Below are 24,654 nucleotides of genomic sequence, written 5' to 3'. Positions count from 1 at the left end.
GCTAGGAGTTTCCACAATACAATGAATAAAACAGTATAAGGCTAGTTCATGTTAAATTGCTCATAAGTATCACATTGTAAACCAAAATATAAGGGTATAAAGTGCAAATATGAGTAGCATATGTACATATAAAGATAAATGTTCAAGTGGAAAAGTCCTGAAAGGAGAAGTCGAAAATGCTCAGTTTGGCTCCTTTCCTGACTTTTCCACTTGAACATTTATCTTGATATGTACATGTGCTGCTCATATTTACACTTATATTTTGGTTTACAATGTCATGGATACCTATGTGCAATATAACATGAACTATCCTCATACTGTTTTATTCATTGTATTGTGGAAACTCCTAGCAGCGAGTTTTTAGTCTGACTGTTGTTGCTCCTTTTACATTTTTCTTTATTTTAGTTTAAAATAAAAAAAAAATTGTCCCTTATTCTATTATATGTGTTTTGGTGTCCATTATTAGGGTTTTCACTTATGATAATAGCCTACCTCTGTGGTATATGTTGGCAAACCAGCAGAAATTCATTGGATGTCACCAGATCCATTGACATTTGGCCCATTTGGTCTAAGTGTACACTGTTATTTCTGTTATATGCGTTGGAGTCCTGCAAAATAACAATAGACACTTAGAAATGGACTGAACATAGTCACTGTTAGACCACATCCAGTCCATTGAACTTAATTGATCTGGCGTGAGGTCATGTCAACTTACCGTTCTGTCAGTTTGCTGACATATACCATAAACATAGGCCATTATTAGATATGAACAGAGCCTTATTGTAAAAGGAACATTTTCGGTCCAATGCATATCGGCTTTAAGGCACCCACTTGGGTCACATACCACATAAGGCCCCATAGTTACACCCCATGCAAGCAGAGAACCCTGTAATGTGTCTCTTCAAAACCACAAGCTTTGTACCGTACTGTCAGTCATGTATTGCCACTTGTCTTTGCCCATAGGTGCTGGTGGTGCTTTAGGTGGAATCCCAGGTAAGCACATATATCAATTATATTACATATTTTTGAAGATGTAGGCTACAGTAAAGCTCCACAGTACTTTACATCTAAGGTTTACAGATGTGTCCTACCTTACCTTTCCTTGTGGCACAATATATCCCATAATGTGAGTAAAACTTTTAGCTTTCAAAACAAAAACAACAAAAAAAAACAACATGATATTGAAATACTCTGCAGGAGATGTATATACTATGTGTTCATGTGTGGCTTCCTAATGGTTGTGAAATGAATTACAGCCTTTTGCAAATTTTGCTAGAATGTGGATACTAGTTTGTTAAAGTTGTATAATTTAAAATTGGAATCCCTAAATTCAAGGAAAGGTAAGAGTGGACACATGTGTATATGTCATGTGCACTGGGATGTGGTTTCGGGTTATGATGAGGGTAGTAGTCCCTGATGGATATGTCATGTAACTATGTGGTGCTAACCTGATGTCATGCCCTCTGAACTTGTAAACTTTATTTAAAGGGGTACTCTGCTGCTCAGCGTTTGGAACAAACAGTTCCGAACGCTGGAGCCGGCGCGGGAGCTCGTGATGTCACAGCCCTGCCCCCTTGTGATGTCACGCCCCACCCCTTCAATGCAAATCTATGGGAGGAGACGTGACTCCAGCACCAGCTCCAGTGTTCAAAACAGTTTGTTCCAAACGCTGAGCAGTGGAGTACCCCTTTAACTCCTTTTGGAATTCCAGAAAAAAAAGAGTCTCTTGAATAAAGCTTTCGATAGTACAGCTAAGGAAGCAGAAGAATGCATGTTGGTCACTGTCCCTTGATAGTGCTCTGATGGCAGATATACTAAGAGAATCAATCTTTAGTGCTTCCTTAGCACATGTAAGTGTAATTACTAGCGCAGATATGTATATAAGCAGATGTTAAGGGTGCTCCATCTCTCAAGTCTTCAGGTCCAAATGACTAAAACTACTAGATGTGGATCTTCACGAGAGGTTTAACCGGAGTGTAAGATGCAATAAGGGCTCCACTCTATTCACTCTTTTGCCGGTAATCCGTGACACGACACTCAGAAAGGCATATCTGGTGGAGTGCACTGATCTGACCTGAGGCCAATAAAGAAATCAGTGAAACTCAGAAAAGCCCTTGTTTTGCATTATCCTTTTTTTTAAATATACTCTTCTCTTGGAGGTTTAAATATGAGAGACTGAATATTCGCAGCAAGACTTGGAATCTGGGTAGGAACAGTGACTTGTTAGCAAGTTACAGATGACCTATCTATGAAGTATGCCCTAAACATTAGCAAATCCTAGATTCAATACACTTGGTCACCTCAGGAATGGCAGGGCTGAGGGACAGATATGTGGCCCTGACAAAGACCAGGGCGGCCTCAACTCACTAGAGCAAACTTAGGTCCACCCCTTTCCCTCAGGAGAGGAGGGTTGGACTTGAGACTGTAGTTACCTCTGTGGTTACCTCAGTTTATATATGACATAAAGGATAATGTAGATACATACATTTTGTAAACTTCCCCAGTTCCTAAAATACATGACACAAACCTGTAGCCACCTGACAAGTCTAATAGGTTGCAGCTGGAACTGCTGTACTGGGAAACCACATACACTTTATAAATGTACTAATTTCTAGTTACATGTTTAATCAGGTGTAAAACAAAACTTTAAATATGCATAATTTGCCAGGAAAGCATTCTATATGCCAAGTTATATATGAAGTTTATAATCTAAAAGAAATTACAAGTTGATGTTTGTATATGAGCACAATGACATTTTCTACACATTAACCTGCCACAGACCTAACAAGCGACATATAAAAGCTTTCATTCTATTATATCCAAAGTCATATAAAGGCAAGAGGCCATAAAATAGTTCTAGAAACCTGCCAATGTTCCGATATATTTGCATTACTTAACAGTTTTAGATGAGGAAGCAAGTGTCAAGTGCATATTGTCCTTTCCTTTACCCCACCCTGTCGTCACTGTTAAGCCAGTTAAGATAATGGGCCAGGGAAGAGCAGAAACCCTCAATGTTGAGATAGTTGTACAGTACATAATGGTATCAGAAAAGGGAACAGAGAACGGAAACCCAACCCTTCAAATCCTGAATGTAAAATATTGCTTTTCAGGCTACCTTTAGAATCATTCCTCCAATGAAAAGAAAATGTAGAATGTGTCACAACGCAAAATGAAAATTCTAAATGTCATCACGTTGCTGATTATAAACAATCATTGGTCTGAATTTTTTGATTATTTCCTACAGAATACAGTTGCACTGTTCCTATACTCCACTTGTCATTAAAGGGGTACTCCACCCACAGACATCTTATGCCCTAACCAAAGGATAGGGGATAAGATGTCTGATCATGAGGGTCCCGCCACTCGGACCTCCGCCCAAGCACCCCCCCCACCCACCCCGGCGATCTTCGTGTAGCACCTGTGGTGCACCTGGCATTCTAAACATTATGTTTAGAACACTGGGTTTCGGATGTTTAGAATGCCGGGTGCAGCACTGGTGCTACACCGAGATCGTGGGGGGTCCGATCAACCATGATCGGGGATAAGACATGTTATTTAGCTATATAATATATATTTAAATATTTTTATTATGGTTTTTACATATATTTTTACATAAAAAATCAGATGGTAACTAATTCTGTTGACTTATTAAACAAAATATTTTCACAATTTAATTCAACATAATTTTTTGTATGTTTTAGGCTTTGGTGGATTTGGTGGACAGCAGCCTGGTGTACCTTTAGGATATCCTATTAAAGCCCCTAAACTACCAGGTATGTGTTTGTGTACAGTATACACAAAAGAATAATTTAATGACCATTAATAAACAACAGTGTATTTAAGATATCCTCTGAAAAACATTGTCACATGTGTCTGTATACACAAATGTCTGGTGGAGCAGCTGCAGCTAAGGTGGTTTCTGCACAGGAAATCTAGTATTATCTGCTATCTACTCAAAAAAATGGACAGGCCACCATGTCTATCAGAGTAGCTCTTTGCTAACAACTCTTCGGTCTGTTTCACAGGGATGTCTCCTAAGTGGGGAACCACCTATATTAGGGCCACGTTCCCTAATATGACTTAAAGGGGTACTCTGGTTATAAACATTTTGTTTTAAATCAACTGGTGCCAGAAAGTTAATCAGATTTGTAAATTACTTCTATTAAAAAATCTCAATCCTCCCAGTACTTATCAGCTGCTGTATACAATAGAGGAAGTTCTTTTCTTTTTGAATTTCTTTTCAGTCTGACCACAGTGCTCTCGCCTGACACCTCTGTCCATGTCAGGAACTGTCCAGAGCAGGAGAGGTTTGCTATGGGGTTTGCTCCTGCTCTGGACAGTTCCTGACATGGACAGAGGTGTCAGCAGAGAGCACTGTGGTCAGACTGGAAAGAACCACCCAACTTCCTGTGGGGAATACAGCAGCTGATAAGTGCTGGAAGGATTAAGATTTTTAAATAGAAATAATTAACAAATCTGTTAAACTTTCTGGAACTAGTTGATTTAAAAAAAAAAAAAATATTCCACCTTTAAGAAAAGAGGTCATCTTCATTAGACAACCCCAAAAAAGTTTATTGCATGCAGAACTATGGTAGTAAATGTATGAGTTTACACTTTTTATATGCCTATATTTTTGTGGTGGCAATTTAAGCCTTAATCACACACTGTTTTTTTTCCTAGAGGAAATGTAGATCATTTTACATTGACACTAGTAGAGCCAAAGTTGAACATTTTACAGTGACACTAGTAGAGCCAAAGTTGGCTATTTCCTGTTTTCTCTGGCTTATTTGTTAACTTTACCTTATACAGTGGGACAGAATGAGCAGAGTCATCTCATTATCATTGGAGAGAAGAGAATAAATGACAGCTCTGATATATTGATGGAAGTCTAAATAAGGCTAAATAATATCTTTATAAACTAATAATACTGTTCCATATCACAAAACTAATAATCTGTGACATTCTCTATCAATTATCTGGAGATGCAGTATAAAGCAAACCCCTACTCTGGAGTATACAGTGCATCTCCACAAATGGCCACCCTACCCTCAGAAAAAAAAATAGCTACAACAATAATAAATAAGGGCAAAAAAATTCATAAAGGCATTCTTTTTAAATCAAATATGTTTTTTCCTTTTCCAGGTGGATATGGTCTTCCTTACACATCAGGAGGACCTGGAGGTTATGGCGGTATGTGTATTGAATATTTAAATAAATAGGGCAATGTGAATGAAAGCAAATACATCCAAAAAGCCATTTGGAAAGTTCAATGTCACATGTCAAGTCTCACTGTTCTGCCTTATTGCTAACATGGAGAAAACATTAAGCAGGCTCAGGCTACGGGCCGTAAAAGAGCAGAAATAAATAAACAATGCTATGTTATAATTCCAGTATAATTCCTGGCATGCAGAATATTCGTTGAAATCTGTTTCTATGCAGTTCTATTCAAACTATGTAAAAAAATAAAAAAAAGTCTGGCCAATATAAGAATAATTTATAACCGGCTATGACATGTAATGAGTGTGGCTGACATTAATAGCCTACTAATCTACACCATTTTCTTTGCAGTGAGCCGAGAGATCTGACCCAGGGGCTTGAACATTTGACTCTCTAGGGGGGATGTTAACACTGCTCATAACATATTATGCAGATTTTATAGAATCATTGTGCAAAACTCTCCTTTGGGTATTATTTTCCATAAACATCCAAGAATACACATCCATAGAATCCAAGGAAATTTGAAAAAGATGGCAATAAAGCTGCAACTTTCATATAGGAAAGCATTAGACACCAGAAGTTTTACACACATCCGTTACTACTTGCTATTAGGACCTATGCTCTTTCTACTCTATAACTTTCTGTCTGGGACTTCTACTTTACTACTGCTCTTATGTTCTACAGTATAACGTGACTAAGTACGCCTGACCTTTCCCATAAAATACCAATGTTGTTAAAAAAAACAAATTCAACCTAAATGAGAACTGTTAGAATTTTTACATTTTATAAATGAGAACTGTTACTGTTTTACATTTTTAACATAAAAGATAGACTCTACTTTTAATCCTATTGGCCCAGGGGTATTGCAGGAAACGTAGTACTGAAATGTATTTACCAAACCCATAGAGTAAAGTAAATGTTATCCTTCTTTTACCACCATGTTGTTTCCGGAGCCAATAATCTGTGTCAATTGAATTTCTTATTCAATTATATATTTTTTAAAGGATTTTGGACCATAAATCTGCTTGTAATGGTAAAAGATGACACGTTTAGGAGATTACTGGTGTATTATTCGCTTCAATGTATAAATCGTACACAGTAAACTCCTGAGTTCCCTCTAGTAATGGTTTAAGGATGGAAGAATTTTATCAATAATTATCAAAATTATTAACAATATATGTTAACCTTCATTTCTTCAAGTATAGGAATGCATGGGGGCATTTATCATTGTCTTAGGGGCTGTTTTTTGTGTGTAGCTTTGTTTCTATTTAGGCGCAGAGCTGCGCCTAAGGCTATTTTTTGCACCTTTTCGATTTAAAGTTTTTTTTTTTTTTTTTTTAAAGAGCGTATAGACCGGCTGTTAAAGGGGTTGTGCGCTGCTCTGCAGTTCAGAGCTCCGCTCACAGCTTCCGGAAGTTCATTACTCTGAACACTGTGTGCGGGCTTCCGTGTTCGCAGCCACCAAGCGTGACGTCATGCCCGACCCCTTCGTGACGTCTCGCCCGCCCCCTCGTGACGTCACGGTCACGCCCCCTTCCCATAGACTTTCGTTGAGGGGGTGGGCGAGACGTCACGAGAGGGCGGGCGAAACGTCACAAAGGGGCCGGGCGTGACGTCACGAACACGGAAGCCCGCACACAGCATTCGGAGTAATGAACTTCCAGACGCTGTGAGTGGAACTCCGAACTGCAGGGCAGCGCACAACCCCTTTAAGGGTTAGTATTGTGCAGTGGTAATGAATTTATCAACTGCGACTTTCGAAAAACCCACCGAAAAGTCGCAATTCTACACCAGACCCAGCGTAGCTTTTTGGTGTATGTGAAAAGTGAAATTTCAGAATTCAGTGAAATTTCAGAAAAAGTGTATTCTGCGCCCATTTAATAAATGTGGCCCCACACAGTTCTTTAAAAGGAAATAGTTGAAAATCACTGACTGGTGAATCGACAAACCCACAATCTAATTTTTAGATAACCAGTGCTTTACTACCCAAGTAAAAAAATGTGCTAACATGTCACATAAAATAGTGCTTGAGAATGCGGTCTACCGCAAGCCCCTCTCCAAAAAAAGATGGGCTTCAGCAAACCTTCCCTTTTCTTCTGACCAAAAAGGCACCTGCTAGGTTCCAGAATCATAGTCCCCCCTTCCCCGAGGATTAGGGGGAACCAAAATGCTCCCGGCAATCACCTGGGTGCCAACCATAGTATGAACCAATAATCCATAAACTGTAAATGACTTTGTACAGGTACATTGTACAAGCAGCATTGGGAAAAACATGGCCGTATCAGAGCTCCAAAAAGAGCAATACAATGTTGTATACTATGTAATAAACTCAGATTCTCTTGAGATCTTGCTTATTTCAAAATGCAAACGACACAATTTTGAAAGTCTTACTTAGACTTAGGACGTTTTTTCTTAACGAGACTTGTTCACTATGTTACAGGACCTGGTGGTGTTGGAGCTGGTGGCAAGGCTGGATACCCTACAGGAACTGGTATGTACCAAGTAAAATGGTAAAAATGAAGGAATCATTGTAAAAGACATGCGGTAACTTACACCAGCTGTGTTTGACATACTTTAGTGCTGAGAGTTGTTGTTTCCATGTAACTTCTAGTAACTATGTGAATGGTCCCCAGTTAATTCGGAGTTATATATCACATTAGACAGCATGCTTGCTCTTAGATATTTGTATACAAAGTCACCATAATGTTCAGCATCTGGTTTGAATAATCTGTGGGACGGATAATTTAGTATGGATATTACCTTCATTTCTGGACAGTTCCTTCAACTTGCTCTGACTACCTTTGAACACAGCCATGCTGGTCAGAAATGAGTCAACCTCTATTCCTATTAAATGTAGACTCATTTCCTGCTTTAATCTTTTATGGCAGGTTTGTGCTGTAATGTGTAATGTGATATAATATAAGCAGGTGTGATCTGTCAGCTCTATATATGATGACATCTACTGACTATGCATCCTGTTCTGTTTTTAGGAGTTGGGGCTCAAGCCGCAGCTGCTAAAGCCGCTGCTAAAGCAGGAAGATACGGAGGTTAGACCTTTTACCATTTGCAATGCGTTATTCCTAAAGTTGCAAGTCTAAAGCTCAGATTCAGAATGATTTTATTTTATTTTTTTCTCTGTATTACAATTATTATTTAGATACTGAGGAGACCTCAGTATTGGATAAACTAGGATTGTTTAGGTTACATGTAGACTGGGTTCACACCTGTGTTGTATTTTCCATTGTTCTGCTCCATCACTGAAAATAAACAATAAAAAAATGGCGCTGATGGATCTGTTACATTACAGTGCCCAACAAACCAGGTTGACTTTGATGGGGTCCATATGGCTTTTGGCATGGTGCATAGCACCTGGGTTCACACCTGCATTAGAGGGACAAAATACTGGACAAATTAACATTGTCCAGAAACCCGCTGGTCCCTTATAACATCAATGTGGTCCATGAGGCACCATTTGTCTACAGTAAGTAATAGATCCACTGGAGATTTTTTCTTTTACTGTTCTACTCCAATATGGGGAAACAATGCCTTCGCTGTCAGACAGCTTTGACGCCATTGGTTGTATAATACAAGAAAACAATGCCTAGTGTCTTCTCCAGTCCTGAATAGAACTTCTAGTCAAAATGTCAAAACTGTATTCTCAAACCTTTTGCTGTACAATATCTAAATATGAAAGGGGTTGTTTCTAGCAACAGCGCCACTCTTACCCATAGGATGTGTTAGATATTACAGCTTAGCCCCATTTACATAAATAATGATGGCTGCAATACCAGACAAAGTCCATTGACAAGAGTAAAGCTGTTTCTGGGAATGAGAACACTCTTATATTAAAGGGGTTATCGAGGAAAAAACTTTTTTTTAATATATATATATAAACTCGCTTTAGAAAGTTAAACAGATTTGTAAATTACTTCTATTAAAAAATCTTAATCCTTTCAGTACTTATGAGCTTCTGAAGTTAAGGTTGTTCTTTTCTGTCTAAGTGCTCTCTGATGACATGTGTCTCGGGAACTGCCCAGAAGAGCTTTGCTATGGTGATTTGCTTCTAAACTGGGTGGTTCCCGAGACAGGTGTCATCAGAGAGCACTTAGACAGAAAAGAACAACGTTAACTTCAGAAGCTCATAAGTACTGAAAGGATTAAGATTTTTTTAATAGAAGTAATTTACAAATCTGTTTAACTTTCTGGAGCCAGTTGATATATATATATATATATATATATATATATATATATATATATATATATATATTTATATAAAAAAGTTTTTCCTGGATAACCCCTTTAAAGCTTTCTTTTTTCCCATATGTTACCTTGCCACCACAAAAATTGTTGAGAATCCAACTATATGAGCCATGTAAGCATTATGTAAATGATTTTGCTCTGCGAACACTTGACCTTGTCTAAAGAAAGATGTTTTCTATTGCCATATGTACAACTATATTCCACTGCAATCTCTTTGAACAATTCCATCAGATAAACAACATCTTTGAAGTGCTGATACTGTAATCCTGTTTATGGATTGTTTTTGAATTATGTAACAATAACTTAGAGCAAACGGAAATAACATGACACAATTTATATTCCAAAGACTGTAAAAATAGAAATGTATCCACATCATAATGTCCTAGCGTGTTTCTTTAGGGAACAGTCCCCTTATTGAAGGCAGACTTGTTGCATTGCTGTTGTTGCACTTAAGGGCTAAACGTCTTACGTATTAAATATAATGATTAGATATTACAGAATACTAAATGTGTATAATTTGATTGCTTTATTATAGGAGCTGGAGCTGGAGGGGTACCTGGGGGTGTACCTGGAGCTGTTCCTGGCGTTGTACCTGGTCTTTATCCTGGAGCTGGTGGTGTTTTGCCAGGAGGTGGAGTAGTGCCAGGAGCAGGTAAGGTTTACACTGAAACTAGTGTATAAAAAGTTTTTTTTTTTTTTTTTTTGTGAAATTGATCTTGTATTTTTGACTAGGAATACCCCAACTGGGAGTTCAGCCTGGTGGCAAACCTCCAAAATATGGCAAGTTAAAATTAGGCTGCTTTATATCTGCTCTATAGTGTAATTCCTGCCATTCTTTAGATATATGGCTTATATGACATTTTAAAGCAAAGATGTTCTTATTTCAATATAATATACTAGATCTTCTGATATTGCTGTATTCTGCTACTAAAAATTATACTTACATCCTCTGAGTTTCTAAAGCTCCTTATATAAGTCATAATACACAGCTACTAAGACTTTCTCAGGCTTCGGTGGTGGGATTAGTAAAGTTTATAAAGTGACATCATTGTATGTATGCAAAGTAACTCCTCTCTAAAAGGAAGAAAGTTGGCTCTGCAAAGCCACATATTAGAGGTATCTAGCCTGTAAGCATCAATGCACAATCCAAAAAAAAGAGACATGAAACTTCCGCTGGAAAACATTTTTTTTTGTATAAACCAACTGGTGCCAGAAAGATAACCAGATTTGCAAATTACTTCTATTTAAAAATCTTAACCCTTTCAGTACTTATCAGCTGCTGTATGCTCTACAAGAAGTTGTTTTCTTTTAAAATTTCCTTTCTGTCTGACCACAGTGTTCTCTGCTGACACCTCTGTACATTTAAGGAACTGTCCAAAGCAGGAGCAAATTCCCATAACAAACCTATCCTGCTCTGGACAGTTCCTAACATGGACAGAGGTGTCTGCAGAGAGCACTTTGGTCAGACAAAAAGGAAATTCAAAAAGAAAAGAACTTCCTCTGGAGCATACAGCAACTGATAAGTACTGCAAGGATTAAGATTTTCAAATAATTTAAAAATCTGTTTAATTTTTAGGCATCAGTTGATTTTAAAAAATATGTTTTCCAGCGGAGTACCTCTTTATCTCACGGTTATTAGCCAAACCGGAATATCTAGCCCAGCAAAGCAGCCAACCCTGATTTGTACATTTGAGGGGCAAAGACCTTGAAACAGCTGTGTAGACATGGGTTTCTTCCTTTTGTAGGAAATTAGGGTTTGCAGATAATCCCTAGTCATGTTTCCAGGTCCTTTTAAAGTAATACATTAACTTACAAGGTAGTTACCTCCAATAAGAGGTAGCAGAGGACCTGCTTTTCGGAAAGATTGCTACATTGCATACCTTTTTTCAATGTAGCAGTACATGGCCTAAAAAAATCTTTTTGCCAGCTTGGTGGTATGTATCCTCAGAGAAAAACAGCACCCCTTCAAATAAAGTAAGCTACTGCTTCCAATAAAGTAACCTACTGCTAACCTCAAGGAGGGGTCCATCACAAGAAGTTATAGTCTGCTTGGGTAAAGTGAGGCCTGTGTTCCCGTTTAGCCAACGAACCCCTAAGCACTGCTTTGCCCCACTGCCAAAGTATGTCACATAAATGAATGTTATACAGTGTAGCTGTATTTTATCCTAACCTACACTGTTTTACTTACAATTGGGCAATTGGATTAAATCAAGTCATTACTTCCTAAGGTGTGCCTGGAGTTGGTGGTATACCTGGAGTAGGAGGAGTGCCAGGAGTTGGTGGTGTCCCAGGAGTTGGTGGTGTTCCTGGAGTGGGTGGTGTTCCTGGAGCGGGTAAGTCATAAAAAAAACTGCTTACAATAAACACTTAGTGTAACAAACATAATATACTGTATAGTAAAAACAAGTTTAAAAAGATATTAATAAAGGTAACCAGCTTCTTCTGTTATTCTTGTTTTGGCACAAATACATTTTATTCTTCTTAGTCTACGATTTGGCTCAATATGAATATTTTTCTATTGTGTAGGTGTTGGTGGTCTGGGTGCTAAACCACCTAAGACTGGAGGTGAGTTCAAATGGTGTTGATAAAATTATGTCTTTTAAATGTAGAACAGAACACTTCACTATTGATGTAACCTGGAACCTTTCAGTAGGCACACCAACCACACTGCATAATGATATAGCTAATAATTCCTTCTCATGGGGCAAATATTCATTTCACTGCCATAGAGCTCTATCTAAATACCTTGTGGCTTGTTGGCATTTCCCCAGACACCCAGCAAGTCCTGCTAACCTGCCCCGGCTATGCCTTTGGTTACAATATACAGAAAGTATGAATAAGGAATTTGTGTTCTTCCTTTTGGCTCTTTTTTACAAAAAATGTCATGGGTCCCTGATGTACATGTCCAACAGTTACATCTGACAGATATCAGTAATACCATCTGTCATATATTGACTCCATTACCTGTGATATGCATTTTTGTATTGGATGACGCCTTATGAAAAAAGCAGTCTTTTACACTATTCCATAAGGAAATAAATGTAAACTCCAAAGTACACCACCTGAATAGATGGCAAATTGACACTTTTTTTACTGGATAATTTGCCTTTCTTGGCACTTACAGGAAACAGACTCTACTGGCACAGTGCGAAAGCCTTAGAGAAGTCCTAGATTAAACTGTTACTATAAATAAATGGTAGACAAAGAAAGAATATGTAATTACGGTATTTGTTTGTTCTTGTATCATTACAGCTGGCTATGGAGCTGGAGGTCTTCCTGGAGGAGGTGTGTGTTATTACATACTGTCAATATCTGATCTAAAGGAACACTAAGGGAGACATTTATCAATGTTTGCCTATGTATTCCTTTTTTAGTTATTTTTTTTCTTACAATTTTTGTGCTTATGTGCGACTTATTTATTAACTGCTCTCAGCCTTACATCAGCAATTTCCTCAATAGGTTTTTAATGGGGCTTCTGTCATGGCTAAAAGATTTCCATTTATGCCTATTTGTTTGCCGTTGTGTTTTTTTTTTTGTTTTTTTTGTACAATGCAAATCTATGGAAACAGATATAATCACATAAAAAATTAGTGTAAGTAAAGCAAAGTATTAACATAACGGCATTATTCAGACTGTTTAGACATGTGTGTATTGAATGTTACGTTAAAAATGTGGTCCCTTTATTTAGTACATTCTGGTGCTGTGACCTTTGTTCTTAAGCAAAATCATACACCTCTGCATCTTAAGGCCTCTTGTATCATGGGGTTTTTAGGGACATCTGTATGTCTGTTCTTGCTGTTACTAAATTTAACTATGATCCTGGTGACAGATGATCAGGTGATAGGCTACATACTTTCTCTTGTCTTATGCCAATAGCTGACACATTAACATCTTATTACTTTTTTGGGGCATTTTTCTTTCCTTTATAGCATATTATTTCATACCTTTTTATTTTTTCAACCAAATTCTCCCATTCTCTTATACTTGGAACCATTGGCGCAAACCATTTTTTGAGGATAAGAATTTTTGTTATCCCTAATAATTTCAGTTTTATTTGACTACTTTTTATTTTTCCCAAACCCATTCCCAAAATAGCCGTATGAACATTGAAGTCTATTTTTACTTTTAGCTGTTGTTCTATTTTCCTATATACTTCTAACCATACTTTTTGAAGCTTAGTACAGCCCCAAAGCATATGAGTTAGGTCTGACTTCTCCGCACCGATTTTGGGCATTCCACATCCTTTCTCTTTACGATATTGAATAAAAAACAAGGTGCATGTTAGCATTTACCGAGGCATTACTTATGTTATTAAACACTTCATCCCACTCTTCCCTGCCTATAGGGCCAATTTCCTATGACCATTTGTTTTTACTTAACGGGTTTTACTTTATCATTGAGGCCTTCATTAGCCCTTTATATATTCTCCTTAAATAATATTTATCTACAAGTGTCTCCCATTTTCCCAGTTATCTATCTGTGACAAAATTTTTTACCCTTTTTAACCTTTACTGTTCCCAATTTACACTCTCCTTTAATTTATATATCTCCGGTAAATTCCCATTGTACCATAACAATGTATACTCCAAACTTCCCTTAATGCCAATACTTTTTCTTGTAAGATCCCATATCTTTTTAAACATTTTACAGACAGTAATTTTGCTCAAACATTTGTGCATCAATCTACCAATTCATAAACAGTGCCTCCCTTACAATTTAACTTAGTGAAAAACATTTTCAGCATGTCTTCTTCCATAGTCATGAACTCTAATTGTGCTGCTATGTAGTACCATTTTAGAATTGGGATCTCTATTTCACCTTCTTTTATTGTTGGACTAAGAGATTTTGCTCTCATACGGGTGTGTTTCCGTCCCCATATCAGTTCATTAATTTCCCTCTGTAATCCTTTAAAAAATTTGTCTCTTGTCCATATAGGCGCAGCTCTGATCACATGAAGCGACATTGGGAGTATTATAATTTTAGTCAATAAAACTCTTTCTGCCATATTAATGGGAAGCTTGTTCCAAATGGTGACTTTATTCCTTATTTTCCCGATAAGTGGTGTTAAATTCTTCTATTTTACCAGTTATTTTTATCCCCAAATATTCAAGTTTTTCTCCCTTCTGTATTACTGGTACTCCCTCAATGCTAACCTGCCTCCCTTCCTCCAATAACAAGAGACCTGATTTACCCCAATTTATCTTAAAACCTGATAGGCTGCCATATTCTTCTATCAAGCTAATAATCTTAGTGCTCTTTATCATGGACCCTGAGGATAAAATCACTATGTCATCAGCATATAACAATAGTCATTCTGAGCCAGTGGTTCCAAAGACAAGGCAAACAGCAGAGGGGACAGTGGATAACCTTGTCTTGTTCCCCTCTCCAGTTCAACCGTGCCTCTTGTCACTGTTTTATTCAAATAGATTTTTGCCTTTGGAGATTTATACATCGCTACCACACCTCTCGAAAACTTCTCCCCCAAGTTCATATGTTGGATTACTTTAAAAAGAGAACCCCACTCCACCCTGTCAAACGCTTTGTGCACGTGTAGCGACAAGACGGAGTGGGTCCCCCCCTCACTTAGGGTCTGCATGTTAAGGAACAACCTTCTGATATTGCCATATATATTTCTGCCTGGAACAAATCCCTTCTGTTCTACTCCTATTAACTTAGTTATCACTCTCTGTAACCGTCTTGCTCATATTTTAGCAAATATCTTTTGATCTGTGTTTAATAGAGAGATTGGTCTAAATGTGTCCATCTCTATATTGTCCTTCCCTTTCTTTGGTATCAGAGTGATTATCACCTCCGACATTGATGGGGACATAATCCCTTTTTCCAAGGATTCATTAATTACTTCAAGAAGGAAGGACAATAGAGGATCACTAAACGTCTTAAAGATTTTGAATTTCAGCCCATCTGACCCGCACGTGGAATTTCGGGAGAACGACTTTAAAGCTGCTTTAATTTCCTCAATATTAATATATCTATTTAATTCTCTATTGTCAACCTCATTTAAGACTGGCAGATTGAGTTTCTGAAGATACTCCCTCATTCTTCCTCCTCCACCACTCTTTCTTTTGTATACAGTAATTGATAGATTTCAAGGGCAATGTCTTCTATATTTCTGGGGTCTCTGATCTCTTCCCCATACTGATTTTTAAGTATGGTTATTTTTTTTATTTTTTTTGTTTTTGTTTTCTTTATTATTCCTGTTAGTGATTTATTTGGTTTCCCAGTTTCCGTATGTTGTTTTTGCCCCTTAAAAAATAGAGCATGTTGCTCTTTCTCAATAACATATTTTTTGTATATTTCTTGTTGCTGTGTTACCTTTCCCCAGTTTTCAACTGTTGGTTCCTTCCCATATTCCTCCTCCGCTTTTTTTAAGATTCTCTATAACCTCATTTCCCTTGGCTTTGCAGCTCTTTTTAAATTTTGCTATATTTTTACTTAGTATTCTACTGAGGAAGGCTTTTAGTGTATCCCACACAATAAGAAGGTCGGTGGACCCTTTATTTATTTCCCAGAAATTTAAAATTTCTTCTTTTACCCCTTTTACCACCTCTTCTATCTTCAACCAGTAAGGGTTGACATACAGGCTCCTTCCACCTCCCACTTCCTTATTTGTTCATGTTATAAAGTACACTAACATATCATGGTCAGATAAACATCTGGGTTCGTAAGTCACTTCCCCAATTTCTTCTAGCGCTAATTGACTAACAAATGTGTGGTCTATTCTTGACACCGTCTTATGAGACTTTCTTTTTTTTTTTAGTTGGAGTCGGTGGTGTCCCTGGAGGTGGTAAGTAATATCACTGATATGATTATTATTTTCATCCTGTTTATGTTCAGTTTCGTGTATCCAAGGATTTCGTACTGAAATGCATGTATTATATGGAATAAATATTCCTTGCACTGGTTCTAGGATTACCTCAGTAGATACTTGATATGACATCAACACTGATCTACATGGAAAGCTTATATTTCTATTCCAGTTCTAGTTAACATTATATAAATGATTTTGCAAAGAAAAAAGCCCTTACCAGTATTTGCCAAAACATTCCAAACAATTTTGATTTAAAGACACACAGAATAAAATAGTACAACAGGTTCAACCAAATATGAAAGGATTTTTTCTACAATATACACTGATGTCCAATATCAATCAATGGAATATGGCCAATTGTGCACCACTGATGTCAATACTGAAGGGGTTCCACTTTTTTTTTCATTCAAAAGAATGTACCTGTGTTTCAATTTACTAGCACTAGGTGGGGGCAGTAGCTGTTATAAAAAGAAATCTAAAATACACCCCTCTTTATTGGTTATCAAGACCCCTTTGTTTTTGGCACTTGTAGAAATTCCAACAGTTGGACTCTCCCACATTAGGATATCTAGTTGATATACTTCAATGATTATCATGGTACAACCTCTTTAAAGAGAACCTGTAGTCAACCTCTGAAAATTTAGATATTAACCAAAAGTTTGGACACACTTTTTCATTCAAAGAGTTTTCTTTATTTTAATGACTATTAAAATTGTAGATTCACACTGAAGGCATCAAAACTATGAATTAACACATGTGGAATTATAGACATAACAAAAAAGTGTGAAACAAATGAAAATTTGTCATATTCTAGGTTCTTCAAAGTAGCCACCTTTTGCTTTGATTACTGCTTTGCACACTCTTGGCATTCTCTTGATGAGCTTCAAGAGGTAGTCACCTGAAATGGTCTTCCAACAGTCTTGAAGGTGTTTCCCAGAGATACTTAGCACTTGTTGGCCCTTTTGCCTTCATTGGGTTCAGGTCCGGTGACTGTGGAGGTCAGGTCAACTGGCGCAGCACCTCATCACTCTCCTTCTTGGTCAAATAGCCCTTACACAGCCTGGAGGTGTGTTTGGGGTCATTGTCCTGTTGAAAAATAAATGATGGACCAACTATGCGCAAACCGGATGGAATAGCATTCCGCTGCAAGATGCTGTGGTAGCCATGCTGGTTCAGTATGCCTTCAATGCTCCTCCTCCATGCTTCATGGGGGAACCAGGCATGTAGAGTCGATCCATTCACCTTTTCTGCGTTGCACAAAGACACGGTGGTTGGAACCAAAGATCTCAAATTTGGACTCATCAGACCAAAGCACAGATTTCCACTGGTCTAATGTCCATTCCTTGTGTTCTTTAGCCCAAACAAGTCTCTTCTGCTTGTTGCCTGTCCTTAGCAGTGGTTTCCTAGCAGATATTCTACCATGAAGTCCTGATTCACACAGTCTCTTCTTAACAGTTGTTCTAGAGATGTGTCTGCTGCTAGAACTCTGTGTGGCATTGACCTGGTCTCTAATCTGAGCTGCTGTTAACCTGTGATTTCTGAGGCTGGTGACTTATCGGATGAACTTATCCTCCGCAGCAGAGGTGACTCTTGGTCTTCCTTTCCTGGGGCGGTCCACATGTGAGCCAGTTTCTTTGTAGCTCTTGATGGTTTTTGTGACTGCACTCGGGGACACTTTCCACCTAGAATATGACATATTTTCAGTTGTTTCACACTTTTTGTTATGTGTATAATTCCACATGTGTTAATTCATAGTTTTGATGCCTTCAGTGTGAATCTACAATTTTCATAGTCATGAAAATAAAGAAAACTCTTTGATTGAGAAGGAGTGTCCAAACTTCTGGTCTGTACTGTACGTCATGGTGCCATGGTACTTAACGCACCATGATGTACATTCACGCTCCCCCATGAGTGACAGGTCCTGTCTGCTATATATGTCCTCCATTTATCAATACAGATCACAGCATCTGTGGCAGTGCGGTACTTTGAATGGATGATCGGCTTGCCCGCAGCGCTGCTGCGGGGATCCAATCATCCAGCATGGTGGCCGGAGGTACCCTGTCCTGCTTCCAGCTGTCTCCAGGGATCTTCTGCTCTGGTCTGAGAGTGAGCAGACCAGAACAGAAGATAGCCGATAACACTGATCAGTGCCATGCCCTATGCATAGCACTGAACAGTATTAGCAATCAAATGATTGCTATAAATATTCCCCTAAGTTAAAAATGCAAAGAAAATTAAGTAAAAAAATTTGAAAAAGCCCCTCCCCCAATAAAAATGTAAATCATGGGTTTTTCACATTTGACATGCTTTACAACATAACAAAAGTTTTTGTATCTGACAGTGCCCATTTAAGGGGTTAAAATCATTCAAAAGCTTAGGGTGCCCTGACCATACATCTTTTTACAGTTTATTCCTATGACCCTGCATTCCTCAGATATGTGAGTTCATATTTTGTCTGTCAATTCAAACAAACAGTAAGATGGGAGCGAATATGAGGTGATGGGTGGGATTATACTCAGGGGGTGTGAATGTTTTGCATTAAGGGGAGACTGTATTACCACATCCCTCCACCCCCACCCTGTCACTCTTATTATTAAAATGAAGTACATGCCCATCTGACTGATTCTCTGAATTGTAAACAAATTTATCTCAGATACAGAATTGTGTATCAGGAAACTGTAAAAAGGTGTGTGATCAAAGGACCGTAAGCTATTGAATAATAGTACCATCTATTTTTTGGGGTTGGCCCCAGTTTTTTTTTAAGGCCTACATTTTTGCATTGAAGTAAACTATTTCACAATGTTTATATTAAAGGGAAAATAATAACCCTTACTCCTTAATAACACTCTAAAATGTTTCTCTATCTGAAATGTAGTTGGATATGGACAAGGTGGACTACCATACGGAGGTTTGTGTATTTTATCTTTATCTGACTTTACTGTTGGAAGTTTTCAGTGCCAGTGCAGTAATCTCATAGCAACTGTATTGCACATGAATAAGAGTTTTTAGTCCCTATCTACTCTTCAAATGACTCTTGCCATTCTTTGCTCTTGGTAACCTAGTTGTCTGTGTCTTTCTTTCTACGCAGCGGGTGGAGTTGGTGCCGGTGGACTGCCAGCTGGAGGTTTGTATATAGAGTATTTATGTATGTGATAATCTACTATTCATCAATTTCTTTCACTTCTCATATGTTAAAGACTCCCTCCCTCATGTACATTTGACATGTGTCAACCGAACTAACCAGTTTCGGCGGGACTGGCATGTCATCGAAATGCGCATATGCCTAATATCTTTTACAGAGTGTTCATGTATGTGTTGATCTAATATTCAGCAATTTCTTTAACTTCTGATACGTTAAAGACTCCACCCCTCATATACATTAGACATGTATCTCCCAAACTAACCGGTTTCAACGGGACTGGCATGCCATCGACATGGCGCATATCTTATCATAAACATGTACCTTATAAATCAACATAGTACCTGAGCTTATAGTAAGAGAAGGGCTAGATTAAGAATATATCATACAGATTAAATAATACAGAAGTAAGTAGTTGGAAGACCTGAACTATGTACAGGTCCGATGGTATTACAAGATCATGATTCCCTAAAGAGGCTAAGGGCTGAGATAAGAATAGGAAGCAGGTTGTAACAAATAAGGAATGACATTGTCTCCCCGGGAATATGGAGTGTCAGGGGAGGGAAGAAGGGAAAGGGAGGGGTGGTTGCCAGTACCCTCAACCCCTATAAACATGTCATTAAGATATTGTTATGGGAGAGATAACCTTTCCACCTTCTTATTTATGCACTGTAAAAATCATAGGCCTAATCAATAAAAAAAAAGCATGAAAAATATCAGTACTATCTAATGACAGGTTGGAGCTTATATTTTTCCCAAGCCCATCGGAGAATAAAAAATTGATCTTGCTATGGTCATTAGAGATGAGTGAACTTACAGTAAATTTGATTCGTGACGAACTTCTCGGCTCGGCAGTTGATGACTTTTCCTGCATAAATTAGTTCAGCTTTCAGGTGCTCCGGTGGGCTGGAAAAGGTGGATACAGTCCTAGGAGAGTCTTTCCTAGGACTGTATCCACCTTTTCCAGCCCACGGGAGCACCTGAAAGCTGAACTAATTTATGCAGGAAAAGTCAGCGACTACCGAGCTGAGAAGTTCGTGACGAATCGAATTTACTTTAAGTTCGCTCATCTCTAATGGTCATCATTGCTATTTTTACATAGGTTTACTATTTGTTCCCACCTGTTTTATAAAAAAAAGTTTTACAAAATTAAAACAAATTATTTTTTTCTTATTGTAAATGTAATTTCTTATTTTAGCAGGTGTAGGCGGTTTAGGTGCCAAGCCCCCTAAGACTGGAGGTCAGTATTCATTTTTGGATGCTATAATATATTAGTTATTGCAGTCAACATTATTACAATTACCTTTTTTATATTTGTTAATGTAGGCGCTTACGGAGTTGGAGGTCTTGGTGGTGGAGGTGAGTATCGATTTAAATTATTTAATTTTTTTTAAATGAAGCAATGACTGTGTCCTTATGAGGTATTTGTAATGGTTTCACTATGTATCTGTAAACTTTTATATAACCTACTCCTATAATATAAGTATTTTAGGGCCAATTTAACTTTAGTAGAAATCTTGCTCTACATCTCCATATGCACCTAACTTGCTGGTTAAAATGCTGTTTGTAGGCCATCACTCCTTATAAGCAAAGGGTGGCAAAAGTGGAAGTGCATGAATTATTTGTGTACGTTTGCACATTGGGCTTCGTAAATACCAAACGTCAGCTATACATATCATTTAATATATATAGCTGCCAGCTGAGAGTTCTCTCTCTCTCAACCTCCACATCAATATGGACTTCAGCACAGCCGAACCTTCATGCTTCCTCTATGGGGTGGGAGGGCTAAGCCACAGCCACACTGCTTTGGCACCGTTTATCTCTTTTAGAACAATAGGGTTGGGCTGCAAAAAACCGCATGCCAGGCCAATCTCTCCACTGACAACATTTGTTGGATGCACTTATGAAAGTGGCCGAACCCCGCCAAACTCAGCAGGTTCAAACAATTTTAGTCTGATGTGTATGGGACCCTTCAGAGTCTGTTCACATCTGTCCAAAGGCTTCTTTTAATATGCAGGCCATGGCACTGTGCCCTAAAGTTAAACAGATTTGTAAATTACTTCCATTTAAAAATCTTAATCCTTCCAGTACTTATCAGCTGCTGTATACTACGGAGGAAGTTCTTTTCTTTTTGAATTTCCTTTCTGTCTGACCACAGTGCTCTCTGCTGACACCTCTGTCCATGTCCACTGTCCAGAGCAAGAGCAAATCCCCATAGCAAGCAAACCTCTCCTGCTCTGGAGAGTTTCTGAAATGGACAGAGGTGTCAGCAGAGAGCACTGTGGTCAGGCAGAAAATATATATATATATATATATATATATATATATATATATATATATATATATATATTTTTTTTAAAGAACTTCCTCTGTAGAATACAGCAGCTGATAAGTACTGGAAGAATTAAGATTTCTAAGTAATTTACAAATCTGTTTAACATTCGGGCACCAGCTGATTTAAACTAAATTTTGTTTTCCACTGGATTACCCCTTTAAGGACATTTTGTGGATGCCCATTGGCATTGTAGCCGTGAGAATGTAAACATAGATGTTGATGAACATCTGAATTCATACATTCATACAGCGTTACTATGATAGAATAGATGCGTTTTTTTCTTTATTTCTTGAATAATATCTAAAAGGCAGTTGTCTTGGGATCAATAATATAATAATATTCTTCATTGTATTCTCTAGCTGGGGTTGGACCTGGTGGTTATCCAGCAGGAGGTAATGTCCTACAATGTGAAAATGACAAAAAAAATACCCAATATAATAGCAATTTCCTGTCGTCATATAATCAATGTCTTTTTTCTATTATTTTGTATCCACTAATAGTTGGAGCTGGCGGTGTACCAGGAGGAAGTAAGTAATGCAGCCTCATTTTTGAGCTTTTGCCATCATCCCTTATAGCTTGATACATAAACTGGGTCTAATATATATAAAGATATGATACACTTCTTTTTATAGGTGTATGTATTAGGGTATTCCAAGATATATTTACTCATCCCCTTTCCACAGATAAGTGTCAAATCGCAGGGGGTTCAGCAGAGCCCAGGCCTTGCTATAAATGGAGTGGCCACTCCATTAATTCACTATGGGAGCTGTCGAAGGTAGCCAAGCTTAGACTACCTTAGACTCATCTTTTTTCAGCAGCTCCATAGACAATGAATATAGTGACGGTGTGCATGAATGATTCATCACTTCATTCATAACAAAGATCGGGGGGCCCGTTCTGGACATCACAGGATGGGGTCTGACCTGTGGATAGGAAATAAGTTAATATAACTTAGTTGGAATACCCCTTTAACAGGGAAATGGTTAGTCCAGCTTTAGCAAATAAAGGTCATATTTTGTATATATCCAATATATTTTCGAAATCAGTTTCCTTTAAGATCTTTTCATGCAGAACTTAAAAGGCAAGGCATCCTCTCTGTTTACTTAAAGTAGATAAAAATCTAATCATGTGATGGACAACAAAGGGATATAGTCAGCTGAAAGTAAACAATGAAAAATCATATTGTATTAATCATACTGCATTACAGCTAGCCCAGATTTTTAAACCTGAACATCCCTTTAAACATCATTAATAAACAGATAAAATGTAAAATACAAAAATACACACAATAATTTATCTTGTAACTGCAGTGTCGTGAAACGTGTTGTATATACTGAGAAGAATTACTTACACATTTTTATTTTCATCTTGCAGTTGGTGTTGGTGCAGGAGGAGTGCCAGGGGCAGGTATGTAAAATTTATAACACCGGGCCCATCAAATAGGTCTGTATGGGTTCTCTACAAAACTGAGGCTACCTTTATGGTACCATTATTTTGTAATATTCATTTCATAAGTATTCAGATTAGGCAGATCGGTTCACTGGGGTCATTTCGTTAACCCTAGGGCGTTCAATCCTATCCTCCTAATGAATACTGAGTTTTACAAGTATTCATTAGGAGGAGAGGTGTAGACAACCATGTCAGTGCACCTAGGGTAAAGGGATGACCCAAGTGCACAGAAGTTATTTGCAAATAATAAAACAATTACAAAGAAATGTAATGTCCCCTATGAGCCTCTACCAGCAGGTTGAGATGCCCTAGCCTGCTGATGGGTTCCCTTTAAGTTTTGATGTCTCTGTTTATTACTTCCTTAGGTCTTTATCCAGGAGCAGGAGGCAAACCTCCCAAACCAGGTGAGTGTGCTATTATCGGTAGGATGTCTAGATAGATGTAATATTTGGGATCTGTACAAATGGGTTCCTATGCTAAATTACAACTTGCAATATGTATTCAGGTTACGGAACTGGAGCTGGAGTACTACCTGGTGGTGGAGTAGGACCTGGTGGTGGACTGGTACCTGGAGCTGGAATTGGAGGTGGATTAGTTCCTGGTGGTGGACCTGGAGGCATTGGAGCTGGAGGTGAGAGTTTAGAATGTATATATTGATTTATATTGAAAAATGATTTATACTATCTTGTAAATGTAAAGTGTATTCTTTAGATTTATTGGTTCAATGCTGTATCTTTTTGTTTTTCTTTTGTCAGGTGTAGGTGCAGGAGGAAAACCCCCCAAACCAGGTAGGACACTTTCATCAGTTAAAAAAATAAATGCATAATCTCATTAGTCCATACTTTTCTATCAAAATATTTTCAGTCAGTGAAATATTGCTACGTTCAGAAATATTCTAGTACTTGTAAATGTATCAAGACATTTATTGCAACCCATTCTTTATGTTTGACTACATGAAGTTGTTTTTCTCTAAGGTTATGGAGCTGGTGCTGGACTTGGTGGTCTTGGAACTGGTGCTGGTGCTGGTGGACTAGGTGTTGGTGGGGGACTTGGAACTGGTGCTGGTGGTCTAGGCACTGGAGCTGGAGGTGTGTATCACTGACCCCCCAATGTACTGTACCACTGTCCCCCAAAGTAATGTACCACTGTTAATCTAATTGTGTCACTGACCCTAATGTACTGTGCCACTCTCCATTGTGCCACTGCCCCAATGTACTGAAATAATGTCGTCGCCCCCCCCCCCATGTGCTTTGCCACTGTCTCCCAAAATACCGTGCACTATGCACTGACAATACTTTCTCGCCCAAACTCCCCTGCAGTTCCTCTGCTCTGGCATCTTTTAGTCAGGCCTTGCCAGAGCAGAAGAATGCAGGCAGTGCGAACTATTCATACAGGACATGATGGCAACACTCTGGTATTGCCATC

The 24,654-nt window shown here is 38.2% G+C and overlaps 1 protein-coding gene across 5 annotated transcripts in view; it reads left to right on the top strand.

Annotated features, from left to right (window-relative positions):
• Positions 1 to 24,654, top strand: part of ELN (elastin) — a 99,597-nt gene that overhangs the window by 58,643 nt on the left and 16,300 nt on the right. For 2 of the 5 annotated variants that reach the window (XM_056558525.1, XM_056558523.1), the window contains exons 15-36: positions 964 to 993; positions 3,702 to 3,773; positions 5,143 to 5,190; positions 7,658 to 7,708; positions 8,208 to 8,264; positions 10,013 to 10,129; positions 10,210 to 10,257; positions 11,706 to 11,810; positions 12,004 to 12,042; positions 12,730 to 12,762; positions 16,256 to 16,282; positions 19,182 to 19,214; positions 19,395 to 19,430; positions 20,644 to 20,685; positions 20,772 to 20,804; positions 22,140 to 22,172; positions 22,281 to 22,307; positions 23,155 to 23,187; positions 23,595 to 23,633; positions 23,735 to 23,860; positions 23,985 to 24,017; positions 24,204 to 24,317. In XM_056558525.1, coding sequence (XP_056414500.1) covers positions 964 to 993; positions 3,702 to 3,773; positions 5,143 to 5,190; positions 7,658 to 7,708; positions 8,208 to 8,264; positions 10,013 to 10,129; positions 10,210 to 10,257; positions 11,706 to 11,810; positions 12,004 to 12,042; positions 12,730 to 12,762; positions 16,256 to 16,282; positions 19,182 to 19,214; positions 19,395 to 19,430; positions 20,644 to 20,685; positions 20,772 to 20,804; positions 22,140 to 22,172; positions 22,281 to 22,307; positions 23,155 to 23,187; positions 23,595 to 23,633; positions 23,735 to 23,860; positions 23,985 to 24,017; positions 24,204 to 24,317 — 1,176 coding nt within the window. The remainder of the gene's footprint in view (positions 1 to 963; positions 994 to 3,701; positions 3,774 to 5,142; positions 5,191 to 7,657; positions 7,709 to 8,207; positions 8,265 to 10,012; positions 10,130 to 10,209; positions 10,258 to 11,705; positions 11,811 to 12,003; positions 12,043 to 12,729; positions 12,763 to 16,255; positions 16,283 to 19,181; positions 19,215 to 19,394; positions 19,431 to 20,643; positions 20,686 to 20,771; positions 20,805 to 22,139; positions 22,173 to 22,280; positions 22,308 to 23,154; positions 23,188 to 23,594; positions 23,634 to 23,734; positions 23,861 to 23,984; positions 24,018 to 24,203; positions 24,318 to 24,654) is intronic. The other 3 variants (XM_056558524.1, XM_056558526.1, XM_056558527.1) reach the window with 3 other exon arrangements.

The sequence above is a fragment of the Hyla sarda genome, chromosome 2 (assembly GCF_029499605.1).
Source record: "Hyla sarda isolate aHylSar1 chromosome 2, aHylSar1.hap1, whole genome shotgun sequence".
Lineage (NCBI taxonomy): Eukaryota > Metazoa > Chordata > Amphibia > Anura > Hylidae > Hyla > Hyla sarda.
Note: the sequence above shows the minus strand (reverse complement) of the source record. Positions and strands in the feature narration are given on the sequence as shown.